This window comes from Centrocercus urophasianus, unplaced genomic scaffold, assembly GCF_019232065.1.
Source record: "Centrocercus urophasianus isolate 14NV4802_14NV808 unplaced genomic scaffold, USGS_Curo_1.0 seq_504, whole genome shotgun sequence".
NCBI lineage: Eukaryota > Metazoa > Chordata > Aves > Galliformes > Phasianidae > Centrocercus > Centrocercus urophasianus.
In genome coordinates, this window is record NW_024885094.1 from 8,940 (window position 1) to 29,936 (window position 20,997).

The window sequence follows — 20,997 nt, forward strand, 5'->3', positions numbered from 1 at the left end:
CACTGGCACAGGTTGCCCAAGGAGGCTGTGGATGCCCCATCCCGGCAGGCATTCAGGGCCAGGCTGGATGTGGCTCTGGGCAGCCTGGTCGCTGAAGGTCCCTTCCAACAGAACGATTCTATCCTGTTCTAAATAACAGAGTTCCCAGCTGCTGGATGCCACCAGGGATTCACTCAGAGGCCCACAGGCAAGGACAGCACACCTGTGAGGTGACTGCACTCTCACAAAGCAAAACGGAGTGTTTCTGGTGCTGTGTTCATCTCAGTTTCCCCTCCCCACGCTACCTGGTGCTGTTCTGACATGTGGGTGCACCTCTTGGTTGGAAGAAGCCCCGTTATCACAGCACCTCGGGTGGCTGCTGGCACATGCAGCACCCAGCACGTATTAGCAGAGGAAGTGCTGGCGTTTGGGGTTGTGTTATGTGTACAAGCCCCAGCAGTGCTTCGGGTGCTGCTGTCCTCGAGCGCTGCCTGGACCCTGGGGCATTTGGGTGGGGGAGCAGCCAGCCACTCAACACTGCCTCTCCCAATGCCTGAAGGATGGCCACGGCCTCCTGAGACCTAAAAGGGCTTTCTGAGATCCCAAGGGACCTCCTGAGACCCCAAAGGGCTTTCTGCCATGATGCTCTTCCTGTCTGCATCCAAGGGCACAGTGTCCCCACGATTCCCATAGCCCTGTGGGGCTGCCTGTCCCCAGGGGGCTCTCCCTCCTCAAGGTGCCCATCCCAGCCCCTCACAGCAGGAGGTGGGCTGGCTGCCATGACAGCACACCGGCCTCCACGATAGCACATAAGCTGCTGTGTTCCTCAGGGGTTTTGGCGTTCTTTGGAAGGGGAGGGAGAGCTGTGGGAGAATCGCGTGGAGAGTCGCATTAAAGACGACGTTTAAATACTATTTAGTGCAATCACCGCTGTGTTCTGGTTATGTGTATCGCGAAATGAGGTATTATAGCCCTTCACGGCCGCCGTACGTCGCGCCCTCGCGCGGCCGCGAATCGCCCTGAAGGGGGAGGAGGGCACTGCCGCCATCTTGGAAGCGGGCACGCAGCCCTCTCTGCCCTCGGTGGTCGCCGCTTCTCGGGAGGGCACGAGGGAGATTCGGGGGTAGATCAGGGGGTGAGGCTCCGCTGAGGGCGAGAAACAGCTCCGAAGCGGCTTTGGAGGGGAAAGAATGAGTCGGTGCCCGGATCCAAGATGTCGCCCGCGGCCTCAGCCGGTGGGGGCGGAGCGTACGGCGGCGCGGCGGGGTCAGCGCGGTTGGCGGGAGCGGGAATTGGCGCTCGGCAGCCGTTGGGAGCCCGCGCCGCCGTCGCCACCGCCGCCATGCACGTCGTGAAGCGCGGTGAGCGGGAACGTGGGGGCGGGGGGACCGCGGGGAGCCGCTCCGGGCTCCGTCCCGACTTTGGCCACGGAGCCCCGCAGGGCCACACGGCGTCGGTGCTGTGGGGATGGGTTCCTCGGCCTCCTCGCTGAAGGAGGTCGCGGCGAGGTGGGGGTCGAGCTCTGCTCTTGTCAATAGCAGGAGAAACGATGGCCTTCGGTTGTGACAGGGGGTGTTTGGGTTGGATATTAGGTAGAATTCTTCTCTGCGCGGGATGCCCGTGAGGTGAGGGGGCGTCTGTCCTTGGAGTTGCGATGGCGCCGGGCACTGAGGGACACGGAGTCGCCAAGGTTGGAAAAGACCTCCCAGATCATCTGGTCCAACCAACCAACCTACCGCCAAAATAACCCGCTAAACCACGGCCCTCAGTGCTGCTGAGAGGCGTTTTGTCAGCACTGAGTGTTCCTTGAGCACAAAGCGTGGTGGGATGGCTTGGGGTTGGATGTGGGGATCTGGAGGCTTTCAAGGCCAGGCTGGATGTGGCTCTGGGCAGCCTGGGCTACTGGTTGGTGACCTGCACACAGCAGGGGGTTGGAACTGGATGAGCGCTGTGCTCCTTTGCAACCCAGGCCATGCTGTCATTCTAGCAGGCTTTTCCAACCTTAAGGATTCAATGAACCCAAATTGGTTGTCCTTGGTGACTCCCAACCTGGTTGGCTCCTAGTGTGAGGTGCTGGGTGGGATGCTGTGCTTAGATCATCCATTTCTTGTTGTTGGAGCTGCTGTTTGTAACTTCTTTCCCACCAGATGGACGCCAGGAGCGTGTCATGTTTGACAAGATCACGTCACGTATCCAGAAGCTCTGCTATGGGCTCAACGCTGACTTTGTGGATCCAGTGAGTACCCTTTTTCCTGCTGGCCGTTCTCTGCCCCTCATGTATATTATCCAGTTGAAAAGAATATAATCATAGAATCACAGAATGGCCTGGGTAGAAAAGGACCTCAGAGATTGATTTTCAGTCAGGTCGCCAACCAGCAGCCCAGGCTGCCCAGAGCCACATCCAGCCTGGCCTTGAATGCCTGCAGGGATGGGGCATCCACAGCCTCCTTGGGCAACCTGTGCCAGTGCCTCACCACCCTCTGCCTCCAAAACTTCCTCCTCACATCCAACCCAAACCTCCCCTGTCTCACTTTCAAGCCATTCCCCTTGTCCTGTCACCACCCACCCTCACACACAGCCGTTCCCCCTCCTGTTTATCCGCTCCCTTCAAGCACTGAAGGCCACCATCAGGTCTCCCTGCAGCCTCTTCTCCAAGCCAAACAAGCCCAGTTCCCTCAGCCTTTCCTCACACAGAGCTGCTCCAGCCCTCTGCTCATCTCAGTGCCTCCTGTGAACCCGCTCCCAAGCTCCCTGTCCTTCCTGTGCTGGGGGCCCCAGCAGGATGCAGCGCTGCAGATGGGGCCTCACAGGAGCCGATGGAGGGGACGATCACCTCCCTCTCCCTGCTGGCCGCCCCTTTGTCATGCAGCCCAGAACACAGTTGGCCCTCTGGGCTAGCAGTGATCTCTGCCAAAAGCCAATAGCTGTGAGCAAGGTGGAGGTGTTATCTGCTGTTCACCTGCACAGAAAGCAAGCACAGCAACCTGCTCAGGAGCTGTTGGCAAATATGTTTGTAACACATTTCTTCTTACTGTTTGTGTTCTGATGCTTTTTGCTTCTCCAGGTACAAAGTATGAGGTTGAACTGTGGGAAGGTCTCTGCTTTACCTGTTCTAAACTGCCTTGGATAAATGGCCCAAATACTGTTGGAGTGATGGAGCTTCTTGTGCTTAAAAAGAGTTTTTTGTTGCTCTGACTCACAAACATCGATTGTGGCAGATTGCTCTCAATTTTAACCTGCAAAGCTTGAGCAATGCTATGTGGAAATCAGACCTTGAAGCTCTCTTAAAACAAGGTGCCCTGCCTGTCTGTCAGAACCCCCCGTCTTTGTAATATCTGGTTCTTTTGGGCTGTGTGGGATTTGGGGTTGTGTTTGATCCCCCCCACGTAAGCTCCTCTTTCCCCAGCTCGTGCAGAGGATGACTCCTCATTTATGGCCCTGAGATTGGTTCTGCACACCTGCACCAAACATCTGTATGTTTGGAGCCCATCTTGGGCTCTTCCCATCTCTGAGATCTACTGGTCTGTTTTCGCATCTTAATTTGCAACTGTATGATAATTAGCATTCTGTACCTACAAGCGTGGTGCTCTTCAGCCATAGGTGGAGAGGAGGAGTGCTGGTGATTTGTTCTCATCTCGGCAGTGCTGAAGCTTAAAGCGTGCTGCTGTGGGGAGGATTTGGTGATGAGCACAAGAGCAAAGATTCCTGTGCCTGCTGAGCGCTCCCACCTGCACAGTGAAGCTAATTTAACACAGTTCTGCACTCTCCTGTGCTCTGCAGCAGGGTGTGCTTTTCCCAGGAGGGGTCCCAGCCTGCAGGTGGAGCTTAGGCTGAGGCACGGTGCAAAAGCCAGCATATCCCAGCAGGGCTGGGCTTTTTCTCTCTTGCTGTATCACTTCCACGTCTCATCAGGCATTTTACAGTCAAGCTTCAGCTGGAGTTTCAGAACGTCCAAGCAAGCACTCTTTTAAATTGAGGTTTTTTGTGTTTTTTGTTTGGTGAACTTTGCTGTACTTCAATCCAGCCTTCAGGAAAGTGTCTGCTTAAGAAAAGCTTGTTAATGGTTTTGTTCTGGTTTAATGGTTTCTGCTCTCTTTGCTCGCTCCCTGCTCTCCCTCCTGCCCCTCTGCCTCTTGGTTTAAAGTTTTAGGAGCCAGTGTTTTGCTGGGTTTGATTTGCTTTTCTAATTAAGCAGTGTGAAAGGTGTTACTCAGAGCAGAGAGTGTCTCATACTCCAAAAGGCTGACAGAAGGGATGTTTTCACAGGCAGCTGATCTGCACTGTTTGCCTTTTCCAGGCCCAGATCACCATGAAGGTGATCCAGGGGCTGTACAGCGGAGTCACGACCGTGGAGCTGGATACCCTGGCTGCTGAGACAGCTGCAACCCTGACCACCAAGCACCCTGACTATGCGATATTGGCAGCGAGGATTGCAGTGTCCAACCTGCACAAAGAAACTAAGAAAGTGTTCAGTGGTGAGTCTGCCTGGGGGCATTTAGGTGGTAATCAGTCAGAAAGGCAGGAGGGGTTTTAGAGGGTGTAAATACACAGGTGTTCCTTCAGCAGGAGTTACAGAGCACTCAGAGGAACTAAAAAATGCCTTGGAGATGAGAACAGATCAGCGAGGAGTGGAACTGATTGAAATCAGGATGCACCCAACTGTCTGTCCTGTTTATTCCGTGTCACAAATGCTGTAGAAACCATTGCTAGGAAAGTGCTGGGGTCACCAGATCAGTGCTGACACTGAGCAGGTGGAAGAGAAGATGCGTTTGTGTGGACCTGGAAGGGATTGCTTCTGAGGATGGGGAGCCCTGTCTGCTAAAGCCCTGGAAACAAATGACAGATGTGTGTTCAGACAGCTCTGCAGGCGCCTTTCTTTTTCACTGTGTTTCTGTTGCAGATGTGATGGATGATCTCTACAACTACATAAACCCTCACAATGGGAAGCACTCGCCAATGATCTCCAAGGAAACACTGGACATAGTTTTGGCCAACAAGGACGTATGTAACGCTTCCCCAGTCCCAAGTTTTGGAAATACAGGGAACTAGTTCAGATGATTTATTTGCCCTATTTGTTTGGGGAGGAAAAGCCTATATAGAAATGAATACAGATGATAAATGCTCTGGAGATTATAAAAGAGGGTGTAAGAACATCCTTCAGGTAGGGGGGCTTTCCTGGAGGTCCTCTTTGTCATCAGAGCCCAACGCCTTCAGTTGGGAGACAGCACTTGGGGATGTAGCAATGTGTTTGTGCACGGAGGAGGGAGAGGTGAGGCCTGGTGTCTCGTTTCGAGCTGTTCCAGCCTCGTGTTTTTATTGGGGAAGTTGCATTCCTGTTTTGATGATATCTTGTATTTCTTGGTGTAGCCACCAATTGTGCCCTGTACTTGAAAGAAATGGCAAACACTGTGTGTTTGTTTGAACCTGCCTGTTGCTCCCTGCTTCCTTCCCTCTGGTGCGGTGTCTGTTTCACTGGATCTTTGGGGCTGGAAATATCAAACAATGACAGCATTGTAGGACCTGAATGCGAGGCCACAGAAGTCAGAAGATCCATTTTTCTCTTTTATTTCCCCTCAGCGCCTGAATTCTGCAATTATCTACGACAGAGACTTCTCCTACAACTATTTTGGCTTTAAGGTAAGAGCACATTACTCACTTTGCTCAAGATAACCAAGCTTGCTGTGTTGCTGCTTTTCTGGAGCTGAGTCACCTGGGAGGGATGGGAATCCTTGCAGAATCATTAGGTTTGAGCAAGAAGGCCATCAGTGGGTTGGTAAAAACAGAGAGTGCCTGCACCAAGGAGTTGCCCAATGCATGACTCACATGCTTTCTTCTGGGCTTTGCTGTGTACTGTATAACATTTACTTGTTGGGCTCAAAGCTTCTGCAGCAGATAGCTCTGAATGTGGCTGGAAGCTTCCCAGCTCGTGCTGTTCCTCAATAATCTAATTCTTCATAACCCAAAAAAGGATTTTTGGTTATCTTGCCATTGTTTTGTGTAACAGTTCTCAGTGGGCCAACCTACGCGTTGGCTCCTTCCATGCTGCTGGAACATCTCCCCCACAGCCAGACCCGTGTGCTGTGCCCCCACCATCTGCTTGGCTCCCCTCCCTGCACGCTGCTCTGTGCTGAGTGCCTTTGGGCTGTGATGCAGTGAGCTCTGCAGGGTTAGCTGGGGAGCACTTGGCTTTTCATCATAGAATCACAGCATGGCCTGGGCTGCAAAGGAGCACAGCGCTCATCCAGCTCCAAGCCCTGCTGTGTGCAGGTCGCCAAGCAGCAGCCCAGGCTGCCCAGAGCCACATCCAGCCTGGCCTTGAATGCCTGCAGGGATGGGGCATCCACAGCCTCCTTGGGCAACCTGTGCCAGTGCCTCACCACCCTCTGCCTCCAAAACTTCCTCCTCACATCCAACCCAAACCTCCCCTGTCTCACTTTCAAGCCATTCCCCTTGTCCTGTCACCACCCACCCTCACACACAGCCGTTCCCCCTCCTGTTTATCCGCTCCCTTCAAGCACTGAAGGCCACCATCAGGTCTCCCTGCAGCCTTCTCTTCTCCAAGGCAAACAAGCTGGTTTACATGGTTTAGTAGGAGCTATTGGGAATAGGTGAACGGTTGGACTGGGTGATCTTTTAGGTCTTTTCCAACCTTGGTGATTCTATGATTCTAAGCCCAGTTCCCTCAGCCTTTCCTCACAGCAGAGCTGCTCCAGCCCTCTGGCCACCTCAGTGCCATCCTCTGGACCTGCTCCAAGAGCTCTGTGTCTTTCCATAGCACTTCTGGTGGCTCGTTGGCCCCAGTGGGTCTCCAGAACTGGTGATGTTTGTGTCCAGCTGTGTCTGGGAGCTTCTTCCAACACGTGTGCTGCGGTGCGCTCAGCGTGGGGACAGGGGGCTGCAGGGGGGAAACCACTGTGGTGTGTGGATCAGAGCAGCTGCTGAATGGCCAAGGGTGGAAAGAAGGGGTCTTGAGGGGGTGTTGGTGTGATTCTGTGTGTACGTAGGTATGCATTTCTGACCTTCCCTGCTGCAATTATTGCTGTAATTCATTAGCCACAAGTCACAAGGCATCTGCTCCAAGTGTGAGATCACCATATTTGTTGGGTTGTGTGTTTGGCACCCCGCTCAGCAGATTGTGGTACAGGTTGTCCAGAAAGCATTATCACAGTGTAATTAACAATGCTGAGAGATGGCATTATGGAGAACAGATGCTCTCGTGTCATCTAGTCTGAATTCACTGGGTTAAAAGGCAGTGATGAACCTTGCTGCTCCGTGCTCCCCTGCCATCATCAAAGCAGAGCCCTCGGGGCTGGAATCTCCTAGTGGGTTTCTTTTTCAGTCACTGTGCAATTAACAAGAGGAGCAGTGGAGAGCAAGGCTGGTGCCTCTGTTGAAACCTGGCACGAAGAGCGTGTGAATGCTTGGGGTTACAGAGCTTGGGAGCTCTCTAATGGGATGATTTTAAGCTGGAAATGTGAATGACCTCTGAAATGTTCTTCCTTTCAGACTTTAGAGCGCTCCTACTTGTTGAAAATCAACTCAAAAGGTAAGAACCATCCATATCAGCTCAGTGCATAATGAAATCAGAGCCAGGGCACGGAGTAGGGGGTGGGGAGATAGACAGGCTGTCTCATGGCTTTGCTACAGAAATCCAGCCAAAGCACGGAGTACCAACTTGAACCAGGTGAAATGCTCTCTGAGCACCTGCAGCATCTCTTCTTGGCTGCCATCCTTCTGGTGGCACTGCTGTGCTTGTGTGAAAAGCAGCTGATCACTGAGGAGTGGCACTGTGGCAAGTATACAGGAGTGCTCCAAATGATGCCAGTGTGGCCTGGACAGCTGAGCTTCACCTGTCTGGTTGATAGACCTCAGTGCTTTGAAGGCTCTGGTCATCCAGGATGAACTGGTTTCTGTCTGAGAACCTCTTCTGTAATGCTAGGCACTGGTAAAGGAGCATCAGTTGGAAGGGCTGCTGTGCTCTCACTGCCAATCGCTGCAGGCCCTCAGCCTGACAGTCCCAGGACACCAGAGGTGGAGGGGTTAATTGTGATGTCATAAATTTAGAGAGCAATTGGGTGCTGGCATGGATATTGCATTGCATTTTAACTGTTCATATAGATTTTTTTCCCCCTCATGAGAGCAGTGGAACAGGTTGTGGAGAGGGGCTGCGCGTCTCAGCCCAGGAGTTCTTTATACTGCTCTGATCCTCTGAGCTGACTCCTGAGCTACAGGCCTGCTGAGCTCCTTCCAATCTGAGCTGTTGTGTGGATCTATGAAAAATACAGCTCTTCAGTGGCCCATTGCACATCACAACTTGTTCCCCTCGTCTGTACTGACTGTAACATAACTGCAGCATTCTTTTCTCCCTTTTGCTGCTCTGTGTCCAGTTGCTGAGCGTCCTCAACACATGCTGATGAGGGTGGCAGTGGGAATCCACAAAAATGACATCGATGCTGCAATTGAGACTTATAATCTTCTGTCTGAAAGGTGGTTTACCCACGCCTCACCCACGCTGTTCAACGCAGGCACCAACCGGCCACAGCTCTCCAGGTACCTTTGGCTTCCAGGGCTGGGGACCCCAGCACAAGAAAGACAGGGAGCTGTTGGAGAGGGTCCAGAGGAGCCACAGAGATGAGCAGAGGGCTGCAGCACCTCCCTGCAAAGACAGGCTGAGGGAGCTGGGCTTGTTGAGCATGGAGAAGAGAAGCTGCGGGGTGACCTCAGTGCAGCCTGCAGTGCCTGAAGGGAGCCTGCAGACAGGAGGGGAGTCAGCTCTGTGAAAGGGGAGATGGCAGCAGGACAAGGGGAAATGGTTTGGAGTTGAGGGAGGGCAGCTGGAGGTTGGATGTCAGGGGGAAGTTGTTTGGAGAGAGAGTGGTGAGGTGCTGGAACAGCTGCCCAGAGAGGCTGTGATGCCCCGTCCATCCCTGCAGGTGTTCAAGGCCAGGTTGGATGGGGCCCTGGGCAGCCTGGGCTGCTGTGAAATGGGGAGGTTGGTGGCCCTGCATTGGTGGGGGGTTGGAGCTTCGTGATCCTTGAGCTCCCTTCCAGCCCAAACCATTCTGTGATTCTCTGATTCCAAGCTTTCTTAGTGCATAACTGGAGGAAGAACAAATTCTGGAGGCTGGCTCTGTTCCAGTGAAGTGCTGTCACAGCTTCCAAATTGAGGAGCTGTGTTTCTGGGATTCTTTTCTGAAGGCCTGAGAAGTGTTCTTTGCATTGCACTTTAAGCTTACAGTGCCATCGTTTTTCTGCAGCCCTAATGAAATCCTTACAGTTTTTTTGTCGGCTTTATTTTAATGATTCTCTGCTAAAGCTGTTTGTTTTCCTTAGTTGTTTCCTGCTGTGCATGAAGGATGACAGCATTGAGGGAATCTACGACACCCTGAAGCAGTGTGCCCTGATCTCCAAGTCTGCTGGTGGCATCGGGCTGGCTGTGAGCTGCATCCGTGCCACGGGCAGCTACATTGCTGGGGTGAGTGTGCAGGTGGGGCCTGCAGCAGAGCAGCCTTCTGCCCTGGGGAAATGCCTGCATTCCAGCTGCCAACCCAGCACTGCTTCGAGAGGGCTGAGCACAGCAGCTCATCCGGCCCCATAGAGCTTCCTTTCAATGTGCTTTAAAACAAGAAGGTTGGTTTCCCTTGCTGCTTGGCTTTCCTAAGAGAAGTCCTTGCAACAGATCTCGTGCTGCTGCCTGATCAGACAATTCCAGCTTATTTCTGTATCAGCAGCCTGGCATATTCCTGGAGGCCAAGGCATTGGCATTTCCCTCTTTATAGTTCAACTACTTCAGGTGTTCAGTGGACATATGAGGATTTTTTACTTCTGGTTGCTGTCTGTGTAACCTCTGCACGACTCCAGATTGCCTTGTGTTGAGGAAATTAGTTAATGATGGTTTTCTTTAAATTAAAAGAAGAAAGTGTGGAGGGTCCAGGGGAGGGTGGTGGTGCCACCAGAGCACTGACTGAAGCGATCGATTTCCAGCTTTCAAGATGATGGCTGAAAGTTGCTTTTTTGGTAACGGTGGTTTTCCTGTGCTCCTGCAGACAAATGGGAACTCCAATGGACTTGTCCCTATGCTGAGGGTGTACAACAACACTGCTCGCTACGTGGATCAAGGTGGTAACAAGGTAATGGCTTTGCATTGAACTGGGGGGAAAGAGGGGAGCTGCACCAGGGGGAGAGTTCACCTGTGAAGGGTTGGAACAGTGACATCAGTGGTGCAGTGGTGGTTGACATGTTATTAGGAAAAGGACTTCTTTCCCTCCCTGTTGGTAGCCCAGCGTTCCGTCATGCAGGTGTATCTTCTGCTGTGTGCCTGCTGTGTGAGATGTGTGCTTCAGGTCATCTCTTGCAGTGCTTATCAATCACTTGGATCAAGTGATTGAATCAAGGCTGCAGAAAGTTTCTTGTTCTGCATCCTTTGTGTTCAGGTAGCCCAGAGGCCGATGGAGGTCAGGCTCATAGGTAAATCCAGGAATTGTCAAGCTCCTCTGTTGACACAGGGGAAATAATTTTCGTTAAGAATCTGGAACTATTGGCATGGCCTAGCTCCAATGAGAGCAACAGTAATACAGAACAGCACATTGAAATTGCCTCAGTGAGACTATCAGACTGACTTTAGTTAGTTTGAGGTTTTGTGTGCCCATGGCAGCAGTGTGGGAGGTTTCATTTTTCAGGATGGTTTGTTCTGATCTTGATGTTGTCTGTGTCAGAGACCTGGGGCTTTTGCCATCTACCTGGAGCCGTGGCACCTGGACATCTTTGAGTTTCTTGACTTAAAGAAGAACACTGGGAAAGAAGAGCAGCGTGCCAGAGACCTTTTCTTTGCCCTCTGGATTCCGGATCTCTTCATGAAGAGAGTGGAAACCAACCAGGTAAGGAGCTTGTTGGGTGCAGAGGAGCTGTGTTAATGGAGGAGCAGAGTGGTGCAGAGCTGCCCTAGCAGGTTGCTGTACCCCAGCTGAGCACTAGGTTGTGCAAGTGGAGAACTCCAGTGGAGCACTTTGCTTCGGGGCTGAATCACTTGCCCACTTCTGTGCCAAATTTGCACTCTGCAGTTTCCATATAGCATCAAAATGTTCTCAGTAATTAGATCCTCATTCTGCTTGTTATTCCTTGAAAATGGGTTACATCTGAGAATCAATCGCTTCAGGATTCCAAGTGCAGTTTGTCGCAAGGATTCCTACAGCTGATTCTTAAATAGATCAAACTGCTCCAGTAAACACCTTCCCCATGCCTGCAGGAAAAGCTGGCTCCTTTTTCAGGATGGGAACGTGAGCTTTCATGTTTCTGTTTGCAGCAGGATCTGCTGATGAAGTTGAATGCTGTTAATGAATGAGGCACCTACGGATTTTGAGTATTTTTTTCCTTCTTACAGGATTGGTCCTTAATGTGCCCAAATGAGTGTCCTGGCCTAGATGAGGTCTGGGGAGAGGAATTTGAGAAACTGTATGAGAGGTAAGGGAAGTGAGCAGGCTTTTATACAGCGGCCATCTGACTGCAGAACTGCCCTGGTGTGGTGCCTGGGAGCCAAAGCACAGGGCTGTGGTGCTGGCTTGGAAGGGGCTGCTCAGTTCAGTTGTCACAGTGGTAGCAGTGGCACAGATGGGGATGTGCAGTTACTGCTGCTCCCAAGTGAGAGCTGCTGAGCACAGGCTGTGCATGAAAGCTTATTTCAGAGTGAAGTTCTGAAATGGTCCCTACTTAAGGCAGTGGGTGGCTCTGTTTTGGGTGAATTGTGTAGGGTGCTTTAGGGAAAGCTTCCTATTTCCTTTATCCAGAGCAGTCTGAATACTCTGCCTTTCAGGCTCTGCTGGCTAATTTGAAATTGAGTGGGGTTGTGCCTCCTTGGGAACCTGATGAATAGGTTGATCATAGAATCACAGAAATGATTCCTGTGCTGCTTCTGGAGAGTCTGGGAGTCACTGAGCACCGTGTGCCCTTTGCAGCTATGAGAAGCAAGGCCGTGTCCGCAGAGTGGTGAAGGCCCAGCAGCTCTGGTACGCCATCATCGAGTCGCAGACAGAGACTGGCACGCCTTACATGCTGTACAAAGACTCTTGCAACAGGAAAAGCAATCAGCAGAACTTGGGGACCATCAAATGCAGCAACCTGTGCACAGAAATAGTGGAGTATACCAGCAAAGACGAGGTGAGTGGGAGAGCAGCAACTTGCAGCGGTGCAGGAAATGTGTAAAGGTGCTCGTTGCAGCTTTTTAGAACGTAACCAACCCTTGGCTGGGGAAGGGAGCAGGTAACTTAAGGAAATCATGGGATGCTTTGACTCGAGTGTGTACAGCCCTTCCACTGGGTGACTGGGTGGGTATGGGGAGGCATCCCCTCCTTTCCAGCTCCTGTTGAGGATTGGGCATTAAAACAAGGTACCCATCAAAGTGAACCTCTGGAGCTGGAGAGATAAATGAGCTTTGTGGCTTGCAGGCAGGTGGTGTAAGCACCTCCTACCTCCAGATCTGAACTTCACTGCTAATTGTCTCCGAGTTCTCCGTCTCATTTAGGTGCTCTGTGGAGTTGCTGTGCTTGGACTTCAGCGTTTGCTAACAAAAGTGAAGAAGGGATGCAGAAATGAGTCAGTGCTAATGCAACGTGAGACATCTCTAGTGCAGTTAAGCTCTTGAGGCTGTTAAAACTGAAAGCATCAGCTTCTACTGCCTGAGCTGAGCCAAGCTGTTCCAATTATCCTGGGGTTGGAAATGAAGTGATTGTTAGAAAATAACGAGGACAGTGTTCTGATATATTCTGGATCTCACGAGGATCATCTGCTGATTCTAATAAGAAGTTGGGCTCAGTTTCTGGAAGGAAAGCTTACGGGCTAGAATTTTTATGGTGATACTGATATCAGCTAACTTTCTGACTTGTTATTGTCCTTTTTCCAGCTTGTAAAAGGCATACAAGTGAGAAATGTGTCTTTACAGCCTTTTAGCTTGCGTGGTGCTTTGCTTGGACAAAGAGCATGCTCTGGAATTGAGGCAGTGTGTCTTTTGCAGGGGGTGTTGGCTGACACTTTGTTTTCAATGTTGGCTGACACGTTGTTCTCAATGTTTTCTTCTCTGCAGGTGGCAGTTTGCAATCTGGCCTCCATAGCCCTGAATATGTACGTCACTTCGGAGCACACTTACGATTTCAAGAAGCTGGCTGAGGTCACAAAGGTTATTGTCCGAAACCTGAACAAAATCATTGACATCAACTACTACCCTGTGCCTGAGGTGAGTGCTGTGCTGCACTGCTATGGAGCTGATGGCAGCCCAGGAGCTGTGACAGAGGCTCTGCTGCTCTCTGCAGTCCCAGTTTGAAGGAATCGCCGAGGGATTCTGTGGCACAGAGCTGGGGGCTCCCATAGCTGCCTGTCTGCAGCTGTGACCTATTGGTGGTGGCACCTTCAGCCCCCATCCGGAGTGGCTCCTTATTGAAGGGCCTGTAGTCAAAGCTTCCCCTTGAGATGGATCTGCAGGTGGATTTGTTGGTGTGTGTGTGGACTTCCATAAAGCACAGAGCAGCGTGAGGTGGGGAGCAGAACAGAGGGAATCATGCTGGAACTCAGCCTTGAGCTGTTGGTTTCGTACATTTTTGGGGGGCTGTGTGGATAGTTTTGTGGAAGGGCAGACAGAGGGTTGGGAGTTCTTGAAGGGGGGAGGGGGTGCAGAGTTACGTGCATTGCAAGAACACAGGAAGGCAAGCAGCAGGGCTGGGCATCGGAGAAAGGAGTAAGCCTTCCCTCACGGCCCTGAGCACCACATCCAAAGGGTTTGTAAACGCATCCAGGGATGGGGACTCAACCACCTCCCTGTGCAGCCCATTGCAGTGCTTTACAGCCCTTTCTGTACAGAAGTGTTTCCTGAGATCCAGCCTAACCCTCCCCTGGCACAACTTGAGGCCGTTTCCCCTCATCCTGTCACCAGTGAGAAGAGACCAGCCCTGCTCTGCTGCAATCCCCTTTCAGCTATTGGAAGAGAGCAATCAGCTCTCCCCTCAGCCTCCTCTTCCCCACACCAAACAGCCCCAGTTCCTTCAGTCTCTCCCCATAGGCCACATTCTCCAAGCCTTCCCCAGCCTTGTTGCCCTTCTTTGGACCTGCTGCAGCACCTCCATGTCCTTTCTGTACTGAGGTGCCCAAAACTGAACGCAGCACTCCAGGTGAGGCCTCATCAGTGCTGAATGCAGTGATGCATCAGTGCAAAAATACTCCAAGCTGAAGGCCAAGCCTGGTGAAGATCACTTTTTTTTTTCCAAGCACGTGCAGTTAGAGCACTTGAATTCAAATATCTTCCTGGATCTGTTTCGGAAGGAGGGTTCAGTATTCATTTCTAATCACACCTTTATTGCGTCGGATCGAGCAATCAGGGTTAGCGATCGCTCCAAACAAACCTGAATCCTGATCCTCCAATTCCTGCCTTACCAAACAGTGGGGAGCTCAGGGCTGGCTCACCGCAGCAGAACGAACTGCCAAGAAAAATGAGGGCAGCCACAGGGGGAGGTCAGAGATCCTTCCGGAGCTTCTATCCAACTCTGTTTCCACGCAGCTCAAGTCGCCATTCCCTCTGCTTGAATCCCCCGCAGGCGGAGCGCTCCAACAGGCGCCACCGCCCCATCGGCATCGGTGTGCAGGGCCTGGCTGACGCCTTCATCCTGATGAGGTTCCCCTTTGAAAGCCCCGAGGCGCAGCGCCTGAACCAGCAGATCTTCGAGACCATTTATTACGGGGCTCTGGAAGCCAGCTGTGAGTTGGCTGAGCAGCAAGGGCCGTACGAAACGTATGAGGGTTCTCCTGTCAGCAGAGGGGTAAGTGCCACAAGTGTTCTGCTTCAGGGCCGAGGCTTTGAAGAACAGGTTGTGTGATGGCCTGAGGGCTTTGATACGGAAGGAGGGGTGTGACTGAAACTTTGTAATCATAGAGCCATAGAATTGCTCAGGTTGGAATTCGATGACCTTAAAGATCATCAAATCCAACCCCAACCGTCCTACCTGAAGTCTAGCGACTCGCCCCTAACTCATGGCCCTGAGCACCACATCCAAAGGGTTTTCAAACACATCCAGGGATGGGGACTCAACCACCTCCCTGTGCAGCCCATTGCAGTGCTTTACAGCCCTTTCTGTACAGAAGTGTTTCCTGAGATCCAGCCTAACCCTCCCCTGGCACAACTTGAGGCCGTTTCCCCTCGTCCTGTCACCAGTGAGAAGAGACCAGCCCTGCTCTGCTGCAATCCCCTTTCAGCTATTGGAAGAGAGCAATCAGGTCTCCCCTCAGCCTCCTCTTCCCCACACCAAACAGCCCCAGTTCCTTCAGTCTCTCCCCATAGGCCACATTCTCCAAGCCTTCCCCAGCTTTGTTGCCCTTCTTTGGACCTGCTGCAGCACCTCCATGTCCTTTCTGTACTGAGGTGCCCAAAACTGAACGCAGAACTCCAGGTGAGGCCTCATCAGTGCTGAATACAATGATGCATCAGTGCAAAGTGCTATTTTTCTTCCATCATTCAATTATTGAAGTGCATTAAGAAATGCATAAGATAAATGGAGGTGAAGAGGAAGACAAAAGAAAAGCTTCAGCTTCTGCTGGGGGCCCTTCTGTGCAATTAAAAGATTGTGAGATTATGATACAGGAGCTTAGCTGAGACTGAACAGTTAATAAGGACAATTAATAAGAATAGCAGATCGATTAATAACATAAATTATGAAGTACAAAGAAAACAATTTGTGTTCTTCAGATTCTGCAGTACGACATGTGGAACGTCACCCCATCCGACCTGTGGGACTGGAAGGCTTTGAAGGAGAAGATTGCAAAGTAGGTAATCTTGCATGGTTAGTTTCGAATGCAAATTGCATTGGGCATATTATGACTGAAAGCAAAAGGTTGGCTGCAAGAATTCCAATGGCTCTATTGTAGTTCCCTATTACTTCCTTCTGGTAGGTTTTTACCTGTGGCTGGCTCTCTTTGTTGTTGTGGTTACACACAGGCTGTGCCCACCCCAGGGGCTCTGTTCTAGCTGAGATGTCTGAGCTGAGGATTCCTGCTTTGTTCCTGGGTCTTTTCTTTCTCCCTTGGTTGAAGCTTTCTAACTCATGGCTTTCATTGCCAGGTATGGTGTCAGAAACAGCCTTCTCCTTTCCCCCATGCCAACTGCTTCCACTGCTCAGATCCTGGGCAACAACGAATCCATTGAGCCCTACACCAGTAACATCTACACACGGAGAGTCCTCTCAGGAGAGTTCCAGGTAAGCACTTGGGGTAGCTTTGCCAAAGAGCTTTTCTGTAGTTTTAGTTTCAGTAACTTCAATCATTGGAAAAGACAAAATGGAGGCTACTGATTACTCTCCCAAGAGGAAAGGTTGAGGGAACTGGGCTTGTTGAGCTTGGAGAAGAGAAGGCTGCAGGGAGACCTGATGGTGGCCTTCAGTGCTTGAAGGGAGCGGATGAACAGGAGGGGAACGGCTGTGTGTGAGGGTGGGTGGTGACAGGACAAGGGGAATGGCTTGAAAGTGAGACAGGGGAGGTTTGGGTTGGATGTGAGGAGGAAGTTTTGGAGGCAGAGGGTGGTGAGGCAGTGGCACAGGTTGCCCAAGGAGGCTGTGGATGCCCCATCCCTGCAGGCATTCAAGGCCAGGCTGGATGTGGCTCTGGGCAGCCTGGGCTGCTGGTTGGTGACCTGCACACAGCAGGGCTTGGAGCTGGGTGAGCTGTGCTCCTGTGCAACCCAGGCCATGCTGTCATTCTGTGGTAGTCAGTTCAGTTGGACACTTATGTCCAAAGCCAAACATGCTAAGGAGAACATGTAACTAGTGTGTCTGGGCTGCGTGCTGGCTGCTATGGGTGTGCAAAATTTTAAAGAAGTGCTGCTTTTCTCTGGGAAAAAAAAACCAATCCACTTCATTAGACCTTGACTAATGCTGTGTGGGTCAGGTGCAGGGCTTCTGGACAGATACCCCCACAGTCCCAGCAAGGAGAAGTTTGCTTAGTGCTAACTGGAAAATGAGAGTTTGGCAGTGCTGCACAAGGTGTTGTGTGAATGTTAGAAAATCCCTACGTGTGTCAGTGTGGATTTTTCTCCTTTGAGTGAAAAACCTCCTCTAGGAGGTGCATCTGTGCTGTAAGGCAGGGCACGTAGCTTAGGGCATGCAGTGCTTTCATTCCTGGGCCTTTGCTGCTTACAGGTTGTGAACCCCCACTTGTTGAAAGATCTCACAGAGAGGGGTCTGTGGAATGAGGAGATGAAAAACCAAATCATTGCCCACAATGGCTCCATCCAGGTATGCGTGGAGATGAAGGGGGGGCTGGGGCTGTGTCCAGTGTGAGCAATGCTGGGGGGAGAGGGGGGACTGCTGGGAGCAGATCTGACACTGATTTTAAGGTCTGCTGTGCATGAGTGACTCAAGCAGCCTGGGAGGAGAAGCCTCAGTCTGGGACATTGCCATTAGAAAGATGAGGGAATGCATCTGAGTGGTAATTTGTTCCTGCTGCAGCTTGCCTACGGAACAGAGAATTCCAGTGGAAATATGCAGCTCATTATTACTTGGACAAATAGAGAGCTGAGCTGCTTTGCTTTATGCAGGTTCCACAAACGTTTGGGCTCCCTTTTATCACAAAGGTTGCGGAGGGGTGATTTTATAGCAGTGAGTGGGCTTGAGACAGGAGCTGAGCACGTGGCATCCAGATCTGGGAGGTGGAGGAGGAGATGGGATGGATTATTTATGCTCTGGAGGTTGAAATGCTGCTGTGCTTGGAGTCACACATGCTAAAAAAAGTGCATCCTACTTGTGCAGTTGGACATGAGTGGGAGTGCTGGAGTGCTTCTGTAAAGCCTCACAGCTATTCAGAGCAAAACATGAATGTCCTATTTGAAAACAGCTCTTTTGCTCTAAATTCCCCAACACAGGCCACCTTCTGAAAGCAAGCGAGGTTTCTTTGTGCTCGAGTGCTTTCAGATCCAAAGTGTTTGGGTTCAGTGAGGGAGCTGCAGCTGCAGGAATTCTAATGTGGTGGAATCAGTGATTTGTGGAGGGTTTGTGTGCATGAATACGAGCATTTGAGTTGTAACATCGGGTTATGCTGCATTGGGAAACTCTTCCTTTCAGAATATATCTGAGATTCCTGCTGACTTGAAGCAGCTTTATAAGACAGTGTGGGAGATCTCCCAGAAAACTGTCCTCAAGATGGCAGCAGACAGAGGAGCTTTCATCGACCAGAGCCAATCTCTCAACATCCACATCGCGGAACCCAACTATGGCAAACTGACCAGCATGCACTTCTATGGCTGGAAGCAGGTATGTGGGTGGGAGCTGTTCAGAACAAGGGAGCAAATGGGGCTCGATAAGGGCTTCCATGAAAAAATTGGTCTTGGAAGGGTAAATGAGCATTTCCTCCCGCGAATCCAGAGTTACCAGAGGAACATCTCTGTGGAGCAGTAAAGCTGCAGGCCCTGTGGCATTGCTGAGCCGTGCCCACAGGGCATCGCTGTGAGGCGCTCACGGTGGCGTGGCCTGCAGGAGGGTGGAATTAGCAGCTCCTTTTGGCTCCATCACTTGCCAGCCCATTCCAGCTCCTGCATTTGTACTTTTCCCCTGCAGGGTCTGAAGACTGGCATGTATTACCTAAGGACAAAGCCGGCTGCTAACCCCATCCAGTTCACCTTGAACAAAGAGAAACTCAGAGAGCGGGAGAAGGCCGCTGAGGAAGAGAAGGAAAGGAACAAAGCAGCCATGGTTTGCTCCCTGGAGAATCGTGATGAGTGCCTGATGTGTGGCTCCTAACGGCCCTGCAGTGCCAGCAGAGCTGCTCTGCCCGTGGCTCCCATCTGAGATAGGTGCACTTAGTGTCACTTCAGGGCAGAGGAGCCTGCTGGAGCTGTGGCAGGAGGGTGATCACTGTAGTGTATGGTAGCTTCCCCAGCTGAGAATTAGGGGATGCTGCGTATGTATGGGTAGAGTGCATAAAAAGTTTGTGTATTGCTTTTGTAGCTGGGCTTCCTGGAAACCTAAGTGCTCTTGCATGGTCTTGGGTTGAACCCTATAGAAAGAAGTTCTCCTGAACAGCTAGGAAAAGTGCTAACGCCGCTTACAGGTCTGCCTTGGGACTGGAGACACTTCCTTGCATTTCCTAAAGACTCACATCCTGTCTTCAGAGGCAGAACCTGGCTGACTGGTTCTCCTTTGCTGTGACAAAACACCAGGAGAAGAATCCTAGGCTGGCTGTGTGGTGTGCCTGATATGCAGTCTGCCTTGGCAAAGCAGCAACTTATGTTGAGCTTGAAAAGATGCTGTGTGCACATCTAGCAGTGAGGCCCTTCCCCCATCGTTTATCCCTGTCCCCAACTCTTTCCAAAGATGCAGGATGCTGGGGGGTGTCTTGCTGCTTGGAGGCTTCCTTTCCTGCTCTCAGCCTGACTGAAGGACGCTGCACTCAGTTACTTCTGCTTTTCAGCTCTGAGCAGGAAATGGCAGAATTGCTGCAGTGCGTTCTATTCTGTACCAAAAACCCATTCAAGTTTCCATCAGTTTGCTGCTCAAACAATTCCATGCTGTCCTTGAGCAGAAAGCCTTGACAGTGCACACCCCATCTTTCCCCAAGCGCTGCATTCATCCACCCCAGCTGGTTACTTGGAATTTTAGGAACATGTTTTTACTTCTCTACGTACTTAACTCTCTGCTCTAATGCCATGGGGCTTCATCACCCAGTTCTTAAATATTTATTGAATTCGTGTACCATACAACTAACCCTTTAATCCACAGAACTCAATAAAATGTGGTATGTCAAAGGAATGAAGGGCAGCATCTTGGGAATGGTATTTTGATTAAACTTGCACTGTAACAGCTGGAGACAGGAGCCTTTTTTGGTGAGCCCTGCACCTAGTGCAGCAGCTCCATGTCTGAGGGCTGCAGCTGTGTGTAGCAGGACCCTGTGTTTGCCTGGGTGCCCTGCTGAGCTCAGTGTGGTGTCTGTCCTTTAGAAGTGTTGGGCTAAAAAGGCCATGTAACACCATGTCCACGTTTCAGTAACAGGCAGGGGAGGTGGGCTGAGTTCATGGAGCAAACCTGTGGCTGTGCCAGAAGCAAGGTTTGGACCTTTGTGTCTTTTTTTTTTTTTTTCTACAGCTCTTGTTCCATTTCTTCTGCTTGCAATTCTTCTTATAGGGCACCTGTGAAAATATCTTGAGATATATCTTAGAAGCCTCTCTGTGCTTCTAAGGGAAGATGGTTGGGTCTAAGTGCCACTCGTGGCAGCTGTGCCTCCTAAGAAATATCACCAAGAAGAGATGCTGCTGTCTGGACCAGCGTGAGAGCTTGTGTAGACAGGAGCATGGCTGCAGAGCCAGGCACATCCTCTGCAGCTGCCTCAGCCTTTGCTCCCTGAGCACGGCAAGGAGAGGTTGGGGGTCAGCTGTAGCTGGGCAGCACAGCACTGCTGTGTCTGTGTTGAAACAGGAGTAGCTCCCAGTGGACCCTGCAGCCTACGCTGCCTCTGTTCTTGGAGTTTGCTTTTGCTGCCACCTCCCCAAGGTGCTTCCAAAAGTGAGAGCTGTTGAAATCAAGCACTTAGGCCTGACCTGATTTCCTGGGGGAGGAGTGCTTCATCTCCCACCCGCTGTCAGTAGCCAGGAAAGCAAGCTGTCACCGCTGCAGCAGGGTTAGTTCCACTCGGTTCTTTTTCTGACACGAGTTTCTGTTAACTCAGCTGCAGCTGAACAGAAGCAATGCTTTAGGAGGCTCTTTCCCCCTTTAGCATCTCCCCACTCGATGATCTCTGGGAAGCAGCTCTGGGCTGCAGAGAGCAAAAATGTGCCTCTTGGTAATAATGGGCAGCAGCCCCCAGGTTATGGTTGAGACAAATCAGACCCAGAGGCAGCCTGAGGGACCAGGACAGCTGGGGCTGATGAGGAGCAGCCTGGGCTGTGTCCTGGCTCTGCCTTAACAGCCTTGGAGCACACGAGCAGCTCTCATTGGCACCAAAGCCAGTGTGAATCCAAACTCCTGTGCGGTGCTGTTGGGTCAGGCCCGTAAACTCTACATT

At 51.4% G+C, this 20,997-nt stretch overlaps 1 protein-coding gene across 1 annotated transcript; it reads left to right on the plus strand.

Moving 5' to 3' along the window:
• The first annotated feature begins 1,264 nt into the window (after window positions 1-1,264).
• Window positions 1,265-19,744, plus strand: RRM1 (ribonucleotide reductase catalytic subunit M1). The gene is made up of 19 exons (XM_042835303.1): window positions 1,265-1,340; window positions 2,127-2,215; window positions 4,277-4,454; window positions 4,880-4,980; window positions 5,557-5,616; window positions 7,486-7,525; window positions 8,367-8,529; window positions 9,313-9,454; window positions 10,026-10,109; window positions 10,695-10,856; window positions 11,360-11,439; window positions 11,931-12,132; window positions 13,055-13,204; window positions 14,556-14,777; window positions 15,701-15,777; window positions 16,073-16,208; window positions 17,145-17,240; window positions 18,066-18,254; window positions 18,558-19,744. Exons 1-19 carry the CDS (start codon window positions 1,322-1,324, stop codon window positions 18,738-18,740), a joined length of 2,373 nt encoding a protein of 790 aa, XP_042691237.1. The 5' UTR covers window positions 1,265-1,321; the 3' UTR covers window positions 18,741-19,744.
• The last annotated feature ends 1,253 nt before the right edge of the window (window positions 19,745-20,997 follow it).

Excerpts from the sequence above, each read along its gene's own strand:
- RRM1 (XM_042835303.1), top strand. Across the intron at positions 10,857-11,359 it reads AGAGAGTGGAAACCAACCAG|GATTGGTCCTTAATGTGCCC; the intron begins GTAAGGAGCTTG and ends TCCTTCTTACAG. Across the intron at positions 18,255-18,557 it reads ACTTCTATGGCTGGAAGCAG|GGTCTGAAGACTGGCATGTA; the intron begins GTATGTGGGTGG and ends TTTCCCCTGCAG.